Raw genomic sequence first — 19,802 nt, forward strand, 5'->3', positions numbered from 1 at the left:
ACAGCCTGTTCGTGAAATTTACATGCAAGTGGCCGAGAATTCCACTGACACGTGTACCTGTAACATAGTTCTCGGGGAGATTCAGGCACAACAGAAACAGGAAGTAAGAGTGAGAAAAAGTTGTGGTGAAAGAGTACAGCAGGGTTTGCTACCACCCCCTGCCGGAGCCTCGTGGGGCTTTAGGTGTTTTCGCTCAATAAACACTAACAACGCCTGGTCTGGGAATCGAAACTGCGATCCTATGACCGCGAGTCCGCTGCCCTAACCACTGGGCCATTGCGCCTCCATGCACCTATATATAACAAAATAAAAAGAAAAGATAAAACAAAAAGATAAAACTAATATGAAACATTTTATTTTTTGTTCATCAAAATATTTCATTCAAAATCTGGACTGGAAGATTTTGCTGATAATTTTAGACTAAATGTAGAGATATATGATCATATATCATTAACAAACAGATCCAATATTGAATCTAAACAGCCAACATCTGACAACAAATTCAAATAAGAATGTTGTCTCTGATAATAAATCCATCTTAGAATATTTGACGACACAAAATAGAGGGCAAAATATTAAGAGGACAGGACTGAGAGGAACAGTTCAGAATGGGGTAACAAAAGTTAAGAAGGAACGAGCGGAAGACCTAAGTTTGCCTTTCTGGAGGGAAGAATTTAAATGCTAAAAGTGATAGCTTAGTTTGATATAACTGTAAATTTGTACCTACCTAGCAGCATTGATTCATACATCACAAGCAATACTACAGGCACTGCTGGTATTTCCATCAACAACCACAGCTATACTACAACTAGCAGTGTATATATGTTGTGTGAAATTTCACATATTTATATACTATCATTTAAACTTGTGAAATTTAGGAAAAATATATATACCACAATTATACACCCTGCTTCACCGTGTATACTACATCGTTATTATATCTTATACATTGTTTCACTAACCTACTACATTATATCACTAAGTACACCCTACCCTTTTTTCACTACCCACATTACATTACTGTATTACAGTATTCAGTACACACTATTTCTCTACCCACACTACTGTTATAACATTCAGGGTACACAATTTCACAACCTACATTACTGTATTATAAAGTTCAGGCATGGCTGAATTTATTTAAGGGTCAATATGGGCCATAGCCCAAGGGTCCCCAAGTTTAGGAAGCCTCATGTATTGGAGGCCTCTTAGAGAAACCTAAAGCTTGGAGTTAAAAATTATTAAATATATTTAAAGCAATCAAATAAATAATTTATAAGTTTTTTTTTTACTTGTTTAAATTTTTTTTAATCCAGTAGAGTTCATTTAAAATTATCGAGCCTTCATTTGATTTATTGGGCCCTTTTAGGTTTAAAAAGCCATTAGATTTAATCGAATCTCTCTGAACCTAACAGGGCCCTTTTAAGTTTTGCAGCCTCTTCAAACAGTTTGGGACCCCTACATTCAATGAAACCTTTTTTTAAAAATATTTTTGGAATTAGCAAAACTGTAGGGCCCCACCAAAACCAAATGGCCCAGAGGCCTGGCAAGGTCTAAATCCAGCACTGAGTTCAGTCTACGTGATTTCACAACCTACACTACTACGTTTTAATATTCCACATACAGTATTTCATAACCCACATCACAGTATTATAAAGTTTGCAGTGTCCAGTTTCAACACCCACAATTTATAAAGGTTTAAATATTGACATAACTGTGCTACATAGCAGAAAATTAATATGAAATACACTATGAAGCTAGTTAAAACAGATCTTCATATCAGGGTGAATATGAGTCCAGTGGTGAGAATGGCTAGAGTCAGTAGCAAGGTTTCATCTAACCAGTCTGTGGGCTGCATACAAGCAATGTCACATTGTTGAAGACTTGGTCTTTGGATTTGCTTACATCACATAACTCGGAAATAATAATGCCTGTTAATTTCCTTCCAAGTACTTCTTTAACTGTAATTAGGCCTGCTAAAATATTTTTTTCTGAGAGGGGAGGGGCTATGTATTCAAATATCAAAATACGAAGACACTGCAAATGATAGAATTTGTTTCCACCACATCCATATAATGTCTTATATTTGCATTGCCCACCCCCACAAAATCTTCTTGCAACTCAAAGATAACAATAAAGTATTTAAAGGCAGCCAATCTAACTGTTTACAAGTTCTTTTGTTTTGTTTATTTTAAAATGTATCAAAAAGACCGAGGCCAAAAATTTGTGGGGTGGGAAACAATCAAATAAATCACCCCCCACCACGACTTGAGTGGTGTTTTATTTTATTGACCAAAGTTGAACTTGGTAGGATTTGAAATCAGGACAAATACTACATTTTGTCTGATGCTCTAACGATTCTGCCAAACCAGACACAAAAGCTCAAATTTGCAATGAAAGAGTATATTCAAATGAACTGGCCACAGCATATGACTGGTACCTCCAAATGTACGAAAGGAAAATTCAACCCTGAATGATGGTAATGCCACAAGGCCACTATTTAGAGAAATTAAATTGAACCCTGTATTTAACCCATATATACCTCTGGTTGTGTTTTCCCAATGCAAAACCTGCTCCTACTTGTTTGGATATGAACTCGCTGAGAAGCATCTCACTGAGCATACGAAATGTTCAGTAGGTAGTTGACACCCATAGCTAACACTTGAATACTGTCCTCTTCTTCCAGATTGTGAAAGCTTACCATAACATTTAATCTAAATACAGTGAAATTTTTTTATGGGCATATATGGGTTAACTAGAGCTGTATTTTTTATCAATTCCAAAAGGATGAAAGGCAAAGACAACCTTGGCAGGATTTGAACTCAGAACATAAAATATAATTTACAAGGCATTTTGATCAACACTAACTTTTCTGCCAATCCATCACTTTAGGAAGGGTGATGATGTTGATAATAATAATAATAATAATAATAGTTTTAAAATTTGGCACAAGGCCAGTAATTTCAAGGGTGGGTGTAAGTCGATTACATCGCACCCAATGCTCAACTGGTACTTGTTTTAGAGAACCCGAAAAGGTGAAAGGCAAAGTCAACCTCAGTGGAATTTGAACTCAGAACATACAGACAAATGAAATGCCACTAAGCATTTTACCTGATGCAGTAACAATTCTGCCACTCATCACTTTGCTAATAACAATAATAATGGTTTCATATTTTAGCACAAAGCCAGCAATTTCTGGGTAGGTGGGGGGAGCCAATTACATCAACCCCAATGCTCAACTGGTACTTATTTTATCAAACCATAAAGATGAAAGGTAAAGTCAACCTACACAGGATTTGAACTCAAAATGTAAAGAGTTAGAACAAATAACACAAGGTATTTCATTCTGACTCTACATTCTAAGTAAAATAATTACTTTTGACTAAGCTGAAGGCCAAATTTTGTAGGGTAGGATACAATCAATTGAAAAGACTTTGTAGGCATCAGCTGTCCTCATTATAATAATAATAATTTCAAATTTTGGCACAAGGCCAGCAAGTTTGAGGGAAATCAATAACATCGACCTCAGTACTTGACTGGTACTTTATTTGGTGGGATATGAACTCAGACAAAGTGTTAGAAGAAATGCTAAATGCTGATAAACATAATAATGCTTTCTAAATTTTATACTAAGCCAGCAATTCTGTGGAGAGGGGCACGTCAATCACATTAACCCTAGGATGAAGGATGAAAGCCAAAGTTTACCTTGAAATTTGAACTCAGAAAATAAAGGGCCAGAAAAACTACCACTAAGCATTTTGTCTGGTGTGCTAACAAATCTGCCAGCTCAAAACCTTATGTAGTAGTAGTAGTAGTAGTAGTAGTAGTAGTAGTAGTAATCTATCTAAGCACAAGGTAAATTTGTGGAGGGGAAGGGCAATATATGACTAATAATAATAATAAAAATGATAATAATTATAATTATTATTATCATAATAATTACTGACAACACTGAAGGTTACCAGATGACAATATTTAAAAAGAAAGCCAGAAGCCTGGTTTGTTAAGTTTTAATCTCTCTGAGAGAATCCGTAAGTGTTTCCTAGACAGCAGTCAGGTTAAACCTGTCGATATTTCACAGTGTTTTCTGAACATCATTTTTCACTTCGGTGATGCAGTCCTTAATGCAGACTCTGCAGCCACATTGCTCACTGCTGAGGGTTTGCAAAACTGACTCAGCTGGATCAACCAGCAGTGACACTCCTCTCGACAGCAGGCCAGGAGAGTAAGACGTCGTCCCTTCTTATCCTTCATGTATAGTTGATGGCGTTTAGATTCACTGAGGTCATCATCTATAAAAGACAAAAAAAAACAAAACCCACATATTAAACATGTAGTCATAACACCTCATCATCATCATCATCTTAACACCCATTTTTCCATGCTTGTATAGGTAAAATGCAATTAATTCAAGCAGACTTTTTATTGCTAGATCCTCTTCCAATCACCAACCCTCATATATTTCCAAGCAGTTTTCTGAATAGATTGGAGAAAAACAACTCTGCTTGTGTTATGCCTAGCCAAGTGAGACCAAAATCCAAGGCCTCTGCCAGGGATGTAGCCAGCCCACTTATGTGTAACATTCCTTCTTTGGACACTAAACTCCGCTTGCAAAGACCTGTTGAGGCAAGTGAAATCGAAATCGAACTAAATTTGTAGACTGGCACCCATGCCAACGTCTTCATTGAACACTAAACTCCGCTTGCGAAGACCTGTTGGGGCAAGAGAACGCGAAATCATGATGGTACTAGTACCAGTAAATCACTAAGAGCACCGTCCGAGCGTGATCGTTGCCAGAGCACCAGCTGTCTGGCTTTCGTGCCGGTGGCACGTAAATAGCACCATTTGAGCGTGACCGTTACCAACGTCGCCTTCCTGGCACTTGTGCCAGTGGCATGTGAAAAGACATTCAAGCGAGTTCATTGCCAGTACCGCTGGACTGGCTCCTGTGCAGGTGGCACGTAAAATACACCATTTTGAGCCTGGCCATTGCCAGTACCGCCTGACTGACCTTTGTGCCGGTGGCACATAAAAGCACCCGCTACACTCTCAGAGTGGTTGGCGTTAGGAAGGGCATCCAGCTGTAGAAACTCTGCCAAATTAGATTGGAGCCTGGTGTAGCCATCTGGTTCGCCAGTCCCCAGTCAAATCGTCCAACCCATGCTAGCATGGAAAGCGGACGTTAAACGATGATGATGATGATTTACAGCTATCACATAACGTCAAAACAAGTGGACACAAGCACAGTCACACATTTGTGCACTCCCAACTACATGGTTCAGGTATTCAGCCCCACTGTGCAAAAGCTTAAGCAAGTATCTTCCACTATAACCTTGGGCCAGTTAAAGCTTTGTGAATGGACTGGTAGATGGAAACTGAAAGAAGCGTGGTGTGTGTGTGTGTGTGTGTGTCCTCATATTATGCGATAGTTGTAAATGATTGCCACTGTCATACAAACAGAGTCATTCATTTCCAAGATTCTGTGAAAACATGTCTGATAATGAAGAAATATTACCTTGCTTGGAGACAGATAAAGGTTGATGCCAGAAAGGGCATCTGGCCATAGAAAATTTGCTTCAATTAACTCTGTCCGGTCCATGCAAACGTGGAAAAGTGGATGTTAAAACGATGATGATACCTATGCCCACAATGGGCTTCTTTCAGTTTCCATCTACCAAATCCATTCAAAAAGTTTTGGTTGGTCCAAAGCTACAACTGTAGACACTTGCCCAAGGTACCATTCTGTGGGACTGAACCCCAAAACATGTAATTGGAAAGCAAACTTCTTAACCACACATCCATGCTTGTGTGTGTATGTATGTGTGTGTGTGTGTGTGTGTTATACTACTGAATCTCAACAGGCCTGCAATGGCCAGATATACAATCCCTCCTCTATCTCCTAGAAATACACACAGTCAAACTGTACAACAAACTGACAGAAACATTTCGATTGCTTACAGTAGTGCACTGTACCTCTGCCTCGGAGTAGTTAGGTGAACAGAACAAGTGAGAGTTGTGTATCTTTACTCTGATTACAGCACAGCACTAGCAACAAGATACAAACCAACATCCTTTTTGGGGGTAAAGCATTACCTCATCAACTCAAGCAGCATTAACTCTATGCTGGAGACAGTATGGGTGCATGCACATACACAACTTGGTCTTCATCAAAATATTCAGATATTTGAATGTAATCACTCAATGTCTTTTATACAACAGCTAAATCTTCCTGCTGTTTTTTCAGATAGGGCATCAGATAGTTTAAGTCCAGTATGCTCACAATAAAGAGGAGACAGTACTTATGTTCTAGATGTTTAATACATTCATATTAAATCTATTATTCTTATTATTATTATCATTATTATTATGGTGACAAGCTGGCAAACTTGTCAGCACGCTGGACAAAATGCTTAGCGGTATTTCACCTGTACAAATTCTACCGAGGTCAACTTTGCCTTTCACCCTTTCAGGGTTGATAAGTTAAGTACTAATGAAACACTGGTCGATGTAATTGACTAGTTTCAGGCCTTGTGCATCTAGTATAAAGGATCATTATCATTATTATTAAACACCGCCTTACCGAAGTAGGGGGTGTTGTTTTCAGTCATGTTTGTTTGTCTGTCCGTGGATGGATTCGGATGAAACTTTCAGGGATGCTTGGCCTCGTGACTGGCATGAACTGATTAGATTTTGGGATCGATCCAGTACCGGACAAAGATTCTGGATTATTTTCCTCGTTTTTTTACTTAATTTTTGAGAGAGGTTGTATTCACTTTTAGTATTTTCGTTTGTGAGAGCAGTCAAGTTTATTTCAGATATTCTCATTTTAAAAATCATCTCCGGCTAATCATTGAAAGGATGTTGGTGTTGCCTTGGTGGAGGTTTGTGCTCTGAGTATTATTGTTATTATTATTATTATTGAGTGAGTGAGAGAGCGGTGCATGCCATCAAAGAGACACCAGAGTAAAATATATGAAACTCAGTATACCCATCATGATTACTGTCTGATAAGGATACATCAGGCAAGTGCATCATAACCATATGTATGCGACATGGTGATCTCATAACAAGATAAACAGCGCATGACCTTGCAGATAGGACCTAGTTAGAATTTTCTTGAGCCTGTCCTGCTCAAAAGGTCCCTGAATAAGGGTTGTTTAAGGATGTTGAACAAAACACTCATGTTCCCACTTGTCCCATGAAACAATAAAATTCTCAAACCTACCTTTCCTGACAATCTCTTTCACTGTACATCCTGTCAGGTCCATTATGGTAGATAGCTTCTCAGAGTCTAATGTCTACAAAAACAGTGTAGAATTTTAATTAACAACATGGCCAAGAAGGGTTTGAGACATTATCATCACTTAATATCCATGTTCTATGCAGAGATGGTTTACACAGTTAATAGATCCAAAAAGTGCATTGCACTCCAATGTCTGCTATGGTGTTTTTTTTTTTACAACTAGATGTCTTTTCTAATATCATCAACCCTACAGCATATAATTGGTGCTTTTTTACATGGCACCAGCATGAATGAGGTTGCTCTGCAGTCTGCAAGACTGAGATCCCTTTGATTGAGTGGGGCTACAGTAGAAAGGAAGGCAGCTTTATGCTAGGAGATGAGGGGATAAAGGTTGAGAGAAGGGGTCCAAAATAGAAGAGGTTTCCTGTTATAGAAAAGCTAAATGGTTATTCATATTATAAAAGAGAGGTTGAGAATGGTCAGGGTGGATCTTTAAGCTACACAATGAAAAGGAGTGAGTGGGGATTAGAGTATAAGGAGCATAGATGGGTAAAGGCTGCAAGAATGAACGGGAGAGAAGGATGGTTTGAGATGGGGAATGGGTATGGGTGAGAGGATGAATAAAATGATGAACAGGAGTTAAAGGGATAAATAAGGAAGAGTAAGTGACAACTGTAAAAATTATGTAGGGGTCACAGATGACCAATAAGACATTTGAGTTGCTGACAAAATCAGTAAATGTTGATTTCTGTGAATGATGGAACAATGACAATGAAGTAGCTAGCCATGGGTTGGATGAGAAAACCGTTTTAAAGACAAGAGATCAAATGAGACAAACTTTTATAATCTGTTCTGACTTACCATACAACAACAGGAATAAGCAATGAGAGCTGCTACATGGTTTCTCAACCATGCAGCAACTAAGTTTCCCTTAAACCATGCTATCTTAGAAAAAACACATCTTTGTGATTATTCAATGTGCAAGAAATAGCAGCCAAATCTACCTCAAACTACACCACACCATCTTTTAAAAAAAATGTCATGGCTGGGATGTCTTTAATCAGATCTGTTCAATCAATACCAATTTGTAAGAAATGGCAGCCAAATTTTCTTCAAATCACACCACAGTTTTTTTTTTTAAATGGTATGGTCACAGCTGTTATGTGAAATAGTATTGTCTGCATTGCTGTAGCAATTGAGATGTTGTGATTGAAATATTTGGTTGTGTGCAGAAATGAACATGACTAAGAGAATAGTTATGGTCATATGCTCAGATGTCTTGTTTGAGTTAGCAGTGAAGTATACTTACTGCTAGAAGTCATTGGTATAGGACTGGCAAAAGTTTGACCAGTGACCTACAAGTACCAGATTTTTCAGGAATCAATGTTGATATGAAGCCAGAAAATATCAGTCTGACTATCGTGACAAGTGTAGAGACAGTCATGGCTGGGTAAAAGCTGGATTTTGAGATGACAGGGAGGTCTAATGTGGCTGGAGTATTAGCATGTCTGTCAGATATTTTTACACAAGGAAACCAGCTGGTGCAGACAGTTGAAAATAATAGTCAATAGAGATTTCAATAGTTCTTACTTTTCAGGTGGGGTATGAGAACCAACAGGAGTAGTGTGGTGAATTTATTAATAAGAATGATGATTTCAAGGAAAAGTAAACTGAGATTACTGTCCTCAATACAGGATGAGCAGTACATGAATGACTTGAATGTGTTCAGTGAATGACAGAGACAGAAAATGTCTCCAGAGTGTGGCTAAAGTAACTTGAAGTCTTTAACTGATATATGGGGATACGAGAAAGGTGTGAGTAAAGGGAAAGCAGACACCATCTACCAGAAAGAAAATACAATACAGTGTGAGAGGAATGATGTGTAAAAGGGTACTAAGGAGCCATCAGGTGCAAAAGTAACCAAACTGATAAGAGGTCGACAAGATGAGAACTCACAGCTGTAGCTTTATGATATTCTAAAGTTGTGGGATTTTCTCGAAGAATCACTTTCACAGCTTGCCATCCTGGGCTCAGGTTTTTCTGAAAAGACAAAATTACAGGAGATACAATTGACATTTCTCCTCAATTTCAGCAAATATAGAGAAAAACAATTCAGAATTGAAGATGGAGGGTAGTACACAGAAGGTACTTTATTGAAAGGGACAGAGAACAAGGACTGACTGCAGCAGAAAAACTGCAATGAAATGAGGTAATGAGAGTGTAAATCAATTATATACATTTGTGCTCAACTGGTACTTCATTTAACTCAGAACATAAAGAACCAAAAGAAAACTCATCAAGCATTTTATCTGGTATAACAGTTCACTGCCTTAATAATAATAATAATAATAATAACTCTTTCTACAATAGGCGCAAGGCCTGAAATTTGTAGTGAGGGTTCTAGTTGGTTAACTTGACCCCAATGCTCAATTGACCAGGATGGGCTACTTGACCAGAAGAAAATTCTAACTGAGACCCATCTTTAAGATCATGCACTGTTTATCTTGATTTGAGATCACCATCATCATCATCGTTTAACGTCCGCTTTCCATGCTAGCATGGGTTGGACGATTTGACTGAGGACTGGTGAAACCGGATGGCAACACCAGGCTCCAGTCTGATTTGGCAGAGTTTCTACAGCTGGATGCCCTTCCTAACGCCAACCACTCAGAGAGTGTAGTGGGTGCTTTTACGTGTCACCCGCACGAAAACGGCCACGCTCGAAATGGTGTCTTTTATGTGCCACCCGCACAAGCCAGTCCAGGGGCACTGGCAACGATCTCGCTCGAAAATCCTACAGGAGCCAGTCAGGCGGTACTGGCAACGGCCACGCTCAAAATGGTGCATCTCATGTGCCACCCGCACAAGAACCAGTCCAGGGGCACTGGCAACGATCTTACTTGGCTTGCCGGGTCTTCTCACGCACAGCCCATTTCCAAAGGTCTCGGTCCGTAGTCATCGCCTCGGTGAGGCCCAATGTACGAAGGTCTTGCCTCACCACCTCAGCCCAGGTCTTCCTGGGCCTACCTCTTCCACGGGTTCCCTCAACTGTTAGGGTGTGGCACTTTTTCACGCAGCTATCCTCCTCCATTCTCACCACATGTCCATACCAGCGCAATCGTCTCTCTTGCACGCCACAACTGATGCTTCTAATGTTCAGCTTTTCTCTCAAGATACTTACACTCTGACGGGTATTCACATTGACATTACACATCCAACGGAGCATACTGGCTTCATTCCTTGCGAGCTTACGTATGTCCTCAGCAGTTACAGCCCATGTTTCACTGCCATGTAGCATGGTTGTTCGTACGCATGCGTCATACAGTCTGCCTTTTACTCTGAGTGAGAGTCCCTTTGTCGCCAGCAGGGGTAAGAGCTCTCTAAACTTTGCCCAGGCTATTCTTATTCTAGCAGCTACACTTTCAGCGCACCCACCCCCACTACTAACTTGGTCGCCCAGATAGCGGAAGCTATCGACTACCTCTAGTTTTTCACCCTGGAATGAGATAGAAGTTGTTTCCTGTTTGTTTGCAGTCTTTATTGCACCTGAACATCTGCCACAAACAAAAACTAACTTGCTAGTTAACCTGCCTTTGATGTTGCTGCACCTCTTATGTGTCCATAGCTTGCACCGGGTACATCTTATAGAGTTACTACCTACTCCTTTTCTACATACTGAGCAGGGCCATCTACCTGAAGGGGTTTGTGTTTTATCTACCTTCCTACTTATTAGGATTTTGGTTTTAGCTAGGTTGACTCTAAGGCCCTTCAATTCTAGACCTTGCTTCCACACCTGAAACTTCTCCTCTAGTTCTGATAGTGACTCCGCAATTAGGGCAAGGTCATCAGCATAGAGGAGCTCCCAGGGGCAACCTGTCTTGAACTCCTCTGTGATTGCCTGGAGGACTATGGTAAATAATAGGGGGCTGAGGACGGAACCTTGGTGGACCCCTACCTCTACCCGGAATTCATTGCTGTACTCATTTCCAACCCTCACCTTACTGGCAGCATCTCTGTACATGGCTCGCACAGCTCTCACTAACCATTCTTCTATCCCAAGTTTCCTCATTGACCACCAGATAAGGGATCGGGGGACCCTGTCAAAGGCTTTCTCCATGTCAACGAAAGCCAGGTACAGAGGTTTATCCTTAGCTAGGTATTTCTCTTGCAACTGTCTCACTAGAAATAAGGCATCAGTAGTGCTTTTACCTGGCACGAACCCAAACTGCATCTCATCTAAATTGATTCGCTCCCTAATTAGTTGGGCTATGACCCTCTCTGTAACTTTCATAACCTGATCTAACAGCTTGATGCCTCTGTAATTATTTGTATCTAAAGCGTCCCCTTTACCTTTGTAGCAGTTGACTATGATGCTGCTACACCAGTCATAGGGTATGACTCCTTCGTGTATCACCTGGAAATATAGTTGTGATGCATGTGCTGGTATACCCTTATCAGATGGGTAGTCATGATGGGTATATTGGGTTTCGTATATTTGTACCCCAGTTTAAGGTGGCAAGCTGGCAAAAACGTTAGCACACAGGGCAAAATGCTTAGCGGTATTTCATCTGTCTTTACATTCTGAGTTCAAATTCCAGTGAGGTCAAATTTGCCTTTCATCCTTCCGGAGTCAATAAATTAAATACCAGTTGCATACTGGGATCGATCTAATCGACTGGTTCCCTCCCCCCAAATTTTGGGCCTTGTGCCTAGAGTAGAAAAGTATATTTGTCACTTTGATGGCATGCACTCCTCTCTCATTCAATAATAATAATTTATTAGCTGGACCCATGAAAGCTTCATAGAAAACATAAAAAATATAAGCATCCGTAAACAGAGACTTCACTTAATAACTATCGAATAATTATGTATATGCAGGACCCTGGGAAATTATACAAAATACTAAAAATGTAAGCATCTTTAAATAGTGACCATATTTGAGTTTGGAATCATTTTTGTTATATTACTAATAATCATAAATATTTATACAATATAATTTGATATTTTTGAAATTCAACAGTTCATATACATGCACATTGCACAAAGCTGACTTCCGCATCCCCAGGAGGTGTGAGCACTGAGGTTTTTTTTTTAACTGGTACCACCTGTAGTCCAGGAGTTTTGAGCATTGATGCCTTTTGTTCTTAACTGGTACCACCTGTAGTCATTGAGTTCACTCACTCCATGAGTTTTCCTCTCCTGCTAACCAGCTTGAGTGTTGTTGTAACTGACTATATTGAATTGGGGGGCAGCGAAGTATCTTGTGCTGGGGGTCGAACACTATTAGACTGAGTTGCGGTCACTGCTGCAGACTATGGAGGTGGTGGTTTGCTGGTATGGTGTGGGAGGAGGCCGCTGTGAGAGAGATCCAGCAGCCCCAACCCCCCAAACTTGTTCTCCGGTCTTGAAGGTGTAATTTGGATGTGTAATGAAGGAGCTAGCTGGCTGGTGTGGTGGTGATGGTAGCTGGCACAGTGGTCTTCCTCACAGTACTTCATGGTAGACAATATCTTGTTTGTATGTCACATCACATTCTTGGCCTTGTCTGTGATCCTGATTGAGTATCCAGCACTTCTTTATACAGCTGTCCTCATCTATAAATATCACAGGTCCATACCAGTAGGATTTCTTGCACACTACATCTGATTAATTCTGATGCCCAGTTTTTCACTTGAAGCATTTGTACTTTGTCATATGCTGACACTTATGTTAAATGTCCAGTAGTATATACTAGCTTCATTTCTTCCCAGTTTTAAGTCCTCTGCATTCAAGGACCATGTCCCACTAGCATGCAGCATTGCAATTTTAATACAAATATCATGTAATCTGTCCTTCATTGTGAAGGAAAAGGCTTTCGTTACCAAAAGTGGTAGAAGCTCCCACTCTTTACTCTTTTACTTGTTTCAGTCATTTGACTGCGGCCATGCTGGAGCACCACCTTTTAGTCAAGCAAATCAACCCTAGGACTTATTCTTTGGAAGCCTAGTACTTATTCTATCGGTCTCTTTTGCCGAACCGCTAAGTTACAGGGATGTAAATACACCACCATCGGTTGTCAAGCGATGTTGGGGGGACAAACACAAAAACATATACACACACATACATATATATATATATATATACGACGGGCTTCTTTCAGTTTCCATCTACCAAATCCACTCACAAGGCTTTGGTCAGCCCAAGGCTATAGTAGAAGACACTTGCCCAAGTTTCCATGCAGTGGGACTGAACCCGGAACCATGTGGTTGGTAAGCGAGCTACTTACCACACAGCCACTCCTGCACTTTTACAACTTGGTTCCTATACTTTCAGAACAAACCTTCCTTCCTTATTAAATGTAGGTAACAAAAGTTATTGACTAGTAGTGAGTCAGCCAGACATTTAAGACAATCATCATCTGTTGCGTTCATTGTACTTACAGCTCCAGTGCATCTGCTACAAATGAAGCTTACTTTCTCTGTTAGCTTGTCTATTATTCCACTATACCTGCTCTGTGTCCACAGCTTACATTGAGTACAGCATATGCAGTTTGTACTCAAATTTATATTCACTCCTTTCATGCACATTTAGTGAGACCATTTTCCTGAAGATACTAGGGTTCTGTTTAATTCCCCTATAGATTCAGCTAAGAGAGTTAGATCATCAGCATATGAGAGTTCCCATGGACAGCCTGTCTTCATCTCTTCAGTGATGGTATGTAGGGTTGTGATGAATAAGAGACTAAGAACTGAATTTAACCTGGAACTCCTAACCTCACATCAAATTTATCACTGAAATTGTTGTTGACCCTCCTCACTTTACTTGCTGCATCTTTGTACATTAGCTTTTGCAGCCCTCACAAGCCATTCTACACTCAAAAGCAGTCTATTATGGACAACAACATAGTTACTAGAAATAATATATTTCTAAATCTCTCAGAGATTTATGCAGTAGTGATACAATGAAGTAGTTGTATGCTGTCAACTTAATGTGACAGCCCCCTGAAGGGAATAATACTACTGTTGGTTAGACCTAGTGCAGCTTCTTAGGTCTAACCAACAGTAGTATTATTCCCCTTTAGGGGACTGTCACATTAAGTTGACAGCATACAACTACTTCAACATAGTTACTTATTTCTTTATTGCCCACAAGGGGCTAAACATAGAGGGGACAAACAAGGACAGACAAAGCGATTAAGTCGATTACATCGACCCCAGTGCACAACTGGTACTTAATTTACCGACCCCGAAAGGATGAAAGGCAAAGTCTACCTCGGCGGAATTTGAACTCAGAACGTAACGGCAGACAAAATGCCGCTAAGCATTTCGCCCGGCGTGCTAACGTTTCTGCCAGCTCGCCGCCTTACTGTTCACTCAACAACCAGCTGGAGCCACACCAATGACCAGTAATCAACAATAACTACACCAAGACTGTAGCAAGAACCAACATAGGGTACATACCTTTCTTAATAAGAAACTTTCTTTTATCACTTTCCCCTTCTTTGGAGATCTTTTCTGGCTTTCTGCTTCGTCCTCATCTTCCTCTTCTGAGCTGCTGGAATCACTGTCTGTGTTGTCTGAGTAACTATCACGTTTGGCCCCCATATTCAGAGAAGTCTACAATAGAACAGAAATTTGAAGATGTCACTAGCATCGTTTTGGACAATCATCATCATCATCGTTTAACGTCCACTTTCCATGCTAGCATGGATTGGACGATTTGACTGAGGACTGGTGAACCAGATGGCTACACCAGGCTCCAATCTGATTTGGCAGAGTTTCTACAGCTGGATGCCCTTCCTAAAGCCAACCACTCTGAGAGTGTAGTGGGTGCTTTTACATGCCACCGGCACGAAGGCCAGTCAGGTGGTACTGGCAACGGCCACGCTCAAAATGGTGTATTTTACGTGCCACCTGCACAGGAGTCAGTTCGGCGGCACTGGAACGATCTCGCTCGAAGAGTGTTATAAACAGTAAAATTGGTGACATTTCCTTTCACTAGAAGGAAAAGGAACTGCCCATAAAACAATATCAACTGTAAAACTGTTTCAAGGATCAGGACATATATTTAGATAAGGAAAAAAAAATATAATAAAATAAAACATTAGTGTCAGTAAACAATAACAGAGCAGCACATAAATCCAGGAATATGCTATCCCCAACAGTGCACAGAATATTTTACTACAGTGAGTTTAGATTTATTCACATAACTCCAGCTCCACTGAAAGAAACATCAACTCATAAACTCATGTTGAAACGCTTTGTACCTCAAGAAGGTCATTATGCCAATAATAAACACACTGGTTCTATTTCACTTTTTATTGTTGTTAATCAATTGGCTAGGCTTGGCAGAGTCCTTCTCTTACTATTCACAGCCTCATCAATGCCATGCCATCTCTACTCTAGGTCTGCTTTACAAAAAGAAAGGAGTGATAACGAGGATATAATTGAACCAATCCAATCCCTACCTTCAATCGTCTTTGGATTAGTGCTACTAAGTACTCTATTACTGTAAAAAAATTTACCATAAGCACAAACTGGAAATTTAGTGATTATTCAATAGAGATGCATTGAAATGGGATAAATTTCTGAAGGGTTTTATAGTTATGGAGGAGTTTCTCACAGTTGGCCATTAATAGCAATTTAAAGGATATACTAACATTACTACAAGCATACCTAAACTGCAACACTTACTGAGTAGAACAGGTTCAGGCAACCTTTCTCAAGAAGAGGGCTGCATGAGATGTAACTCATCATTAGGCGTGCCACACTTCAAAAAAATTTCAAGGTAATTTTTGTTAGGTGTGCCATTCAGAAAGGTGCCACTCAGTGGGACTGAACCCAAAACCATGTGGTTGGGAAGCTAATTCTCAACCACTCAGCTAATCCTCTTTCTAATAACACATTCATATGTTTAGGGTAGACCCCAGTCAAGTAGACCTGTAAGCATGTAAGTGGTTGTCTAAGTAATTAGGTGCAATTCACAAATTTAGAACTCAGAATAAGCTTTAACTTTGTCTATCTAGTTGAGGATCATACTTCACATTCTAAACCAGTCAAGAGCAACCAGCCCAATCTTTCAAATTAATTTGTTGTTGTTGTTGGCACTCCGTCGCTTATGACGTCGAGGGTTCCAGTTGATCCGATCAATGGAACAGCGTGCTCGTGAAATTAACGTGTAAATGGCTGAGCACTCCACAGATACGTGTACTCTTAACGTAGTTCTCGGGGAGATTCAGCGTGACACAGTGTGACCCTTTGAATTACAGGCACAACAGAAACAGGAAGTAAGAGTGAGAGAAAGTTGTGGTGGAAGAGTACAGCAGGGTTCGCCACCATCCCCTGCCAGAGCCTCGTGGAGCTTTAGGTGTTTTCACTCAATAAACACTCACAACGCCGGGTCTGGGAATCGAAACCGCGATCCTATGACCGCGAGTCCGCTGCCCTAACCACTGGGCCATTGCGCCTCCACTTCAAATTAATTCAACCAAGCAGGATATTGTTAGATTCCTTTCAACCAGGAGATTATCACACATGGGCTAAAAAAGACATACCACAGAGTATATGTTGACTAACAGACAGACATGTTATTTCACCAGTGAATTATTCAACTAGTACTGACTTAGACTATTTTATCAAAATTCCAACGACAAGTCAGTTTTATGAAAGAATGGTAAAAATAATTATTGAACACTTACAAATCTGTACAGACTCTCACCATCTTTAAACCTTTCACCAGCAATAGCAGAACCATCATTGAGTTCAATCTCCTGCAGATGGCCCAGCTTCAACAGAGTCTGGGCCATGGCAGCACCATCCTCTCGGTTTCGAACAACTGACCACCTTAGCAGCCAGTTGACTAAATCACAACCTGCAGCGAAAATAAACAATAAGAGATGCTAAGGAAAAGGACACTGCGAGTTCAATTTAAACGTGGTAAATTGAACAAACACATAAGGAATATACAGATAGTTTCATACATTGGCTAGCTGTGAGAATGATCTCAGGAAGAAAACAATCCAATGTCAGCCTTGGAAGGGTCCAAACTCAAAATCAAAGCATGACAAAGTGGTGCAAGACATTTATCCAGCTGTGTGATAAGAAGTAGGCTTCCCAAACATATGGTTTCAGAGTTCACTCCCATCATATGGAACTGAGGGAAAGGCATCTTCCACTGTAGCCCAGGGCAATCAAAGCCTTGTGAATGGATTTGGCAGATGAAAGCTGAAAGAAACCCGTCATGTATGTGTGTGTGTGACTGTCTCCTTGCCTTGTCATCATGTGATAGTGATAAAAAAACATCACTCTCAAGCAAGTGGTGCCCATTTCCAATCTTCCATGAAAACATGCCTGGTCTGGGGAAATATTACCTTACTTAGAAACAAGGATTGGAGGTGTGAAGGGCATCTGGTTGTAGAAAATCCACCTCAACAATATTTTGTCCAACTCATGCATGCATAGAAAAGCAGATGCTAATGCAATGATGATATTTTTCTGAAACCAGCAAAGTTGACCCTCAGCTCAAAGATTCAGTATCACTATCCACTTGACCAGTCCAGTCTAGCCTTCTCAAAACAATAAAAACTAAAACTAAAAAAGCTATTTCTCCACACTCTCACATGATGGCACAAGCCATCTCTGCAAACACATACACACACAAAATGATTTAAGATGGTACAAGCTAATTCTTCTTACCTTGGAAACAGTTTCTATACACAACTCCACCTCGTAAGTGCATGCCAAGTTCAACCCCAGCACCAGGCTCTTGGATTGTACCAATTATTTCACTGGAGTCAAGAGAAAAAGAAAATGCAGAAGTTGGAAATAATGTCACACTAAATATTTTATTGTAATAAAAGGGAACACAATAAGCTAGAGAATAATGTAGTATAATAGTGAAGGGGAGAGGAATATTAAATTCCTTCTGTTTGAAGGGTATGCATTTATATATATATCAAAAGGATGTGTTATAATACTATTCCGCATATACAAAAACAGCCATACCAACAATCTAACATACCTCCATCATCAGCTGCCTCATGGATATCATTATGGTTTCAACACCTGGGCAGTACCATTCAATCCAGTAGTATCAACAGCCCTAAAATATGTGTTGTTTGGCAACAAACAAACCAAAGAAACCACAACTTTCAAACACATTACCCTATGTACAACAGTATCAGTAAATAAATTCAATAAGTATATACATACATACATACATATATATATATTGCAAATTTTAGAGGTATATGCCAGATAGTGGCCGAGGTGAAAGAATATATTAAAACATAAAATGAAAACAAAACACAAAGGATTCCGCGGCACACGTTTCAAGCTTTATACACAAACAGTCGTTGCATCATTATATGAGTATATAATTGATATACAGAAGGGTTTAAAGCTATCTTCAGCTGCAAATATATTCCGTCCCAAGATTACATCACAAAGGAGAAATCACAAAGAAGAAAAGGAGAGAGAAAAAGGGAAAGTCCACTTGGTATAATCCATAGTAATATGCTTATTCATTAAATTGTTATATTTACAAAAAAGTTCATCCGTATTCAGAAATCTGTCCATATTGTACCACAATTCAGGGTATATATATATATATATATATATATATATATATATATATATATATATATATATATATATATATATATATATATATAGGTTCGGTGATGCAAACACGAAAATAAAATTGAAAACATGTATTTTAATAATAAACAGCAGAAGTTACAGAGTGATTAAAGGACCGAGAGTTTGTGCATTGGTAAGTTCCAAGGCATGAAACTCTCAGTCCTTGAATCATTCTAACTTCTTCCAATTATTAAAAAAGTATGAGTGTATGTATACGCACATACAGATAAATATATGGTGTTAGCAAATCATAGTTTATGATTTTAAATCAAATGTGACATGTCATTATTTTTAAAGAAGATACTATTCCATGTGTTTTAATTCACTTAAATGACAGGAAATTGGTAGTAGAACTTCTGTGGAAAAGTTATTACTGAAAGTTGCAGAACACTATCCAGCATTTATAATCTTTCATCCACTGAACAATATAGAAACTAAAAATAAATACTAGTTCTGTGAAGTGTGTAGTCCTGAAATGCATGTCACAACTGGCTGCGCCAACAGTATAACTGTAAACTGGTTAAAAAGGTCAGTCACCTTGTTAACCCAATCTACAGAGCTGTTAATGGGAACCATATGCTGGTACAGTTCACCAAAGCAATCACATCACAGAACTGCTGCTACTGCTAGTAATTCTAAAATATTTCAAAACTCCAACCAGATGCTTACATTATTCTCACTTTAAGTTGCTTAAAGAGCTGACACTGTGGTTTCAAGTCTCAATTGGAACTATTTCACTCCACATATCATATTTACTCATGAATCATAAGTTGCATCCCTAATTTAGTGTTAAATCTTAATACAAAATTTCCTTCCTTCATATTCAAACTTGACATCAACTTTGCCCTGTATATAAGTCACTCCTCAGTTTTTTTCAGTTAAAATTAAGCATAACATAGTGCAACTTATACACATGTAAATATGGTATACATTCAAAGGAT

The 19,802-nt window shown here is 39.4% G+C and overlaps 1 protein-coding gene across 1 annotated transcript in view; it reads right to left on the reverse strand.

Moving 5' to 3' along the window:
* Positions 1-333: 333 nt before the first annotated feature.
* The window catches only part of LOC106871066 (pleckstrin-2), a 113,715-nt gene continuing 94,246 nt past the window's right edge, over positions 334-19,802 (reverse strand). The window contains exons 5-10 of the mRNA XM_014917335.3: positions 17,917-18,008; positions 16,920-17,092; positions 14,683-14,838; positions 9,200-9,283; positions 7,226-7,298; positions 334-4,292 (exon numbers count right to left, since the gene is read on the reverse strand). Of these exons, the coding sequence (XP_014772821.1) occupies positions 4,102-4,292; positions 7,226-7,298; positions 9,200-9,283; positions 14,683-14,838; positions 16,920-17,092; positions 17,917-18,008 (769 nt within the window). The 3' untranslated portion in view covers positions 334-4,101. The remainder of the gene's footprint in view (positions 4,293-7,225; positions 7,299-9,199; positions 9,284-14,682; positions 14,839-16,919; positions 17,093-17,916; positions 18,009-19,802) is intronic.

This window comes from Octopus bimaculoides, chromosome 5 (genome assembly GCF_046866305.1).
Source record: "Octopus bimaculoides isolate indiv1 chromosome 5, ASM4686630v1, whole genome shotgun sequence".
Classification (NCBI taxonomy): Eukaryota; Metazoa; Mollusca; class Cephalopoda; order Octopoda; family Octopodidae; genus Octopus; species Octopus bimaculoides.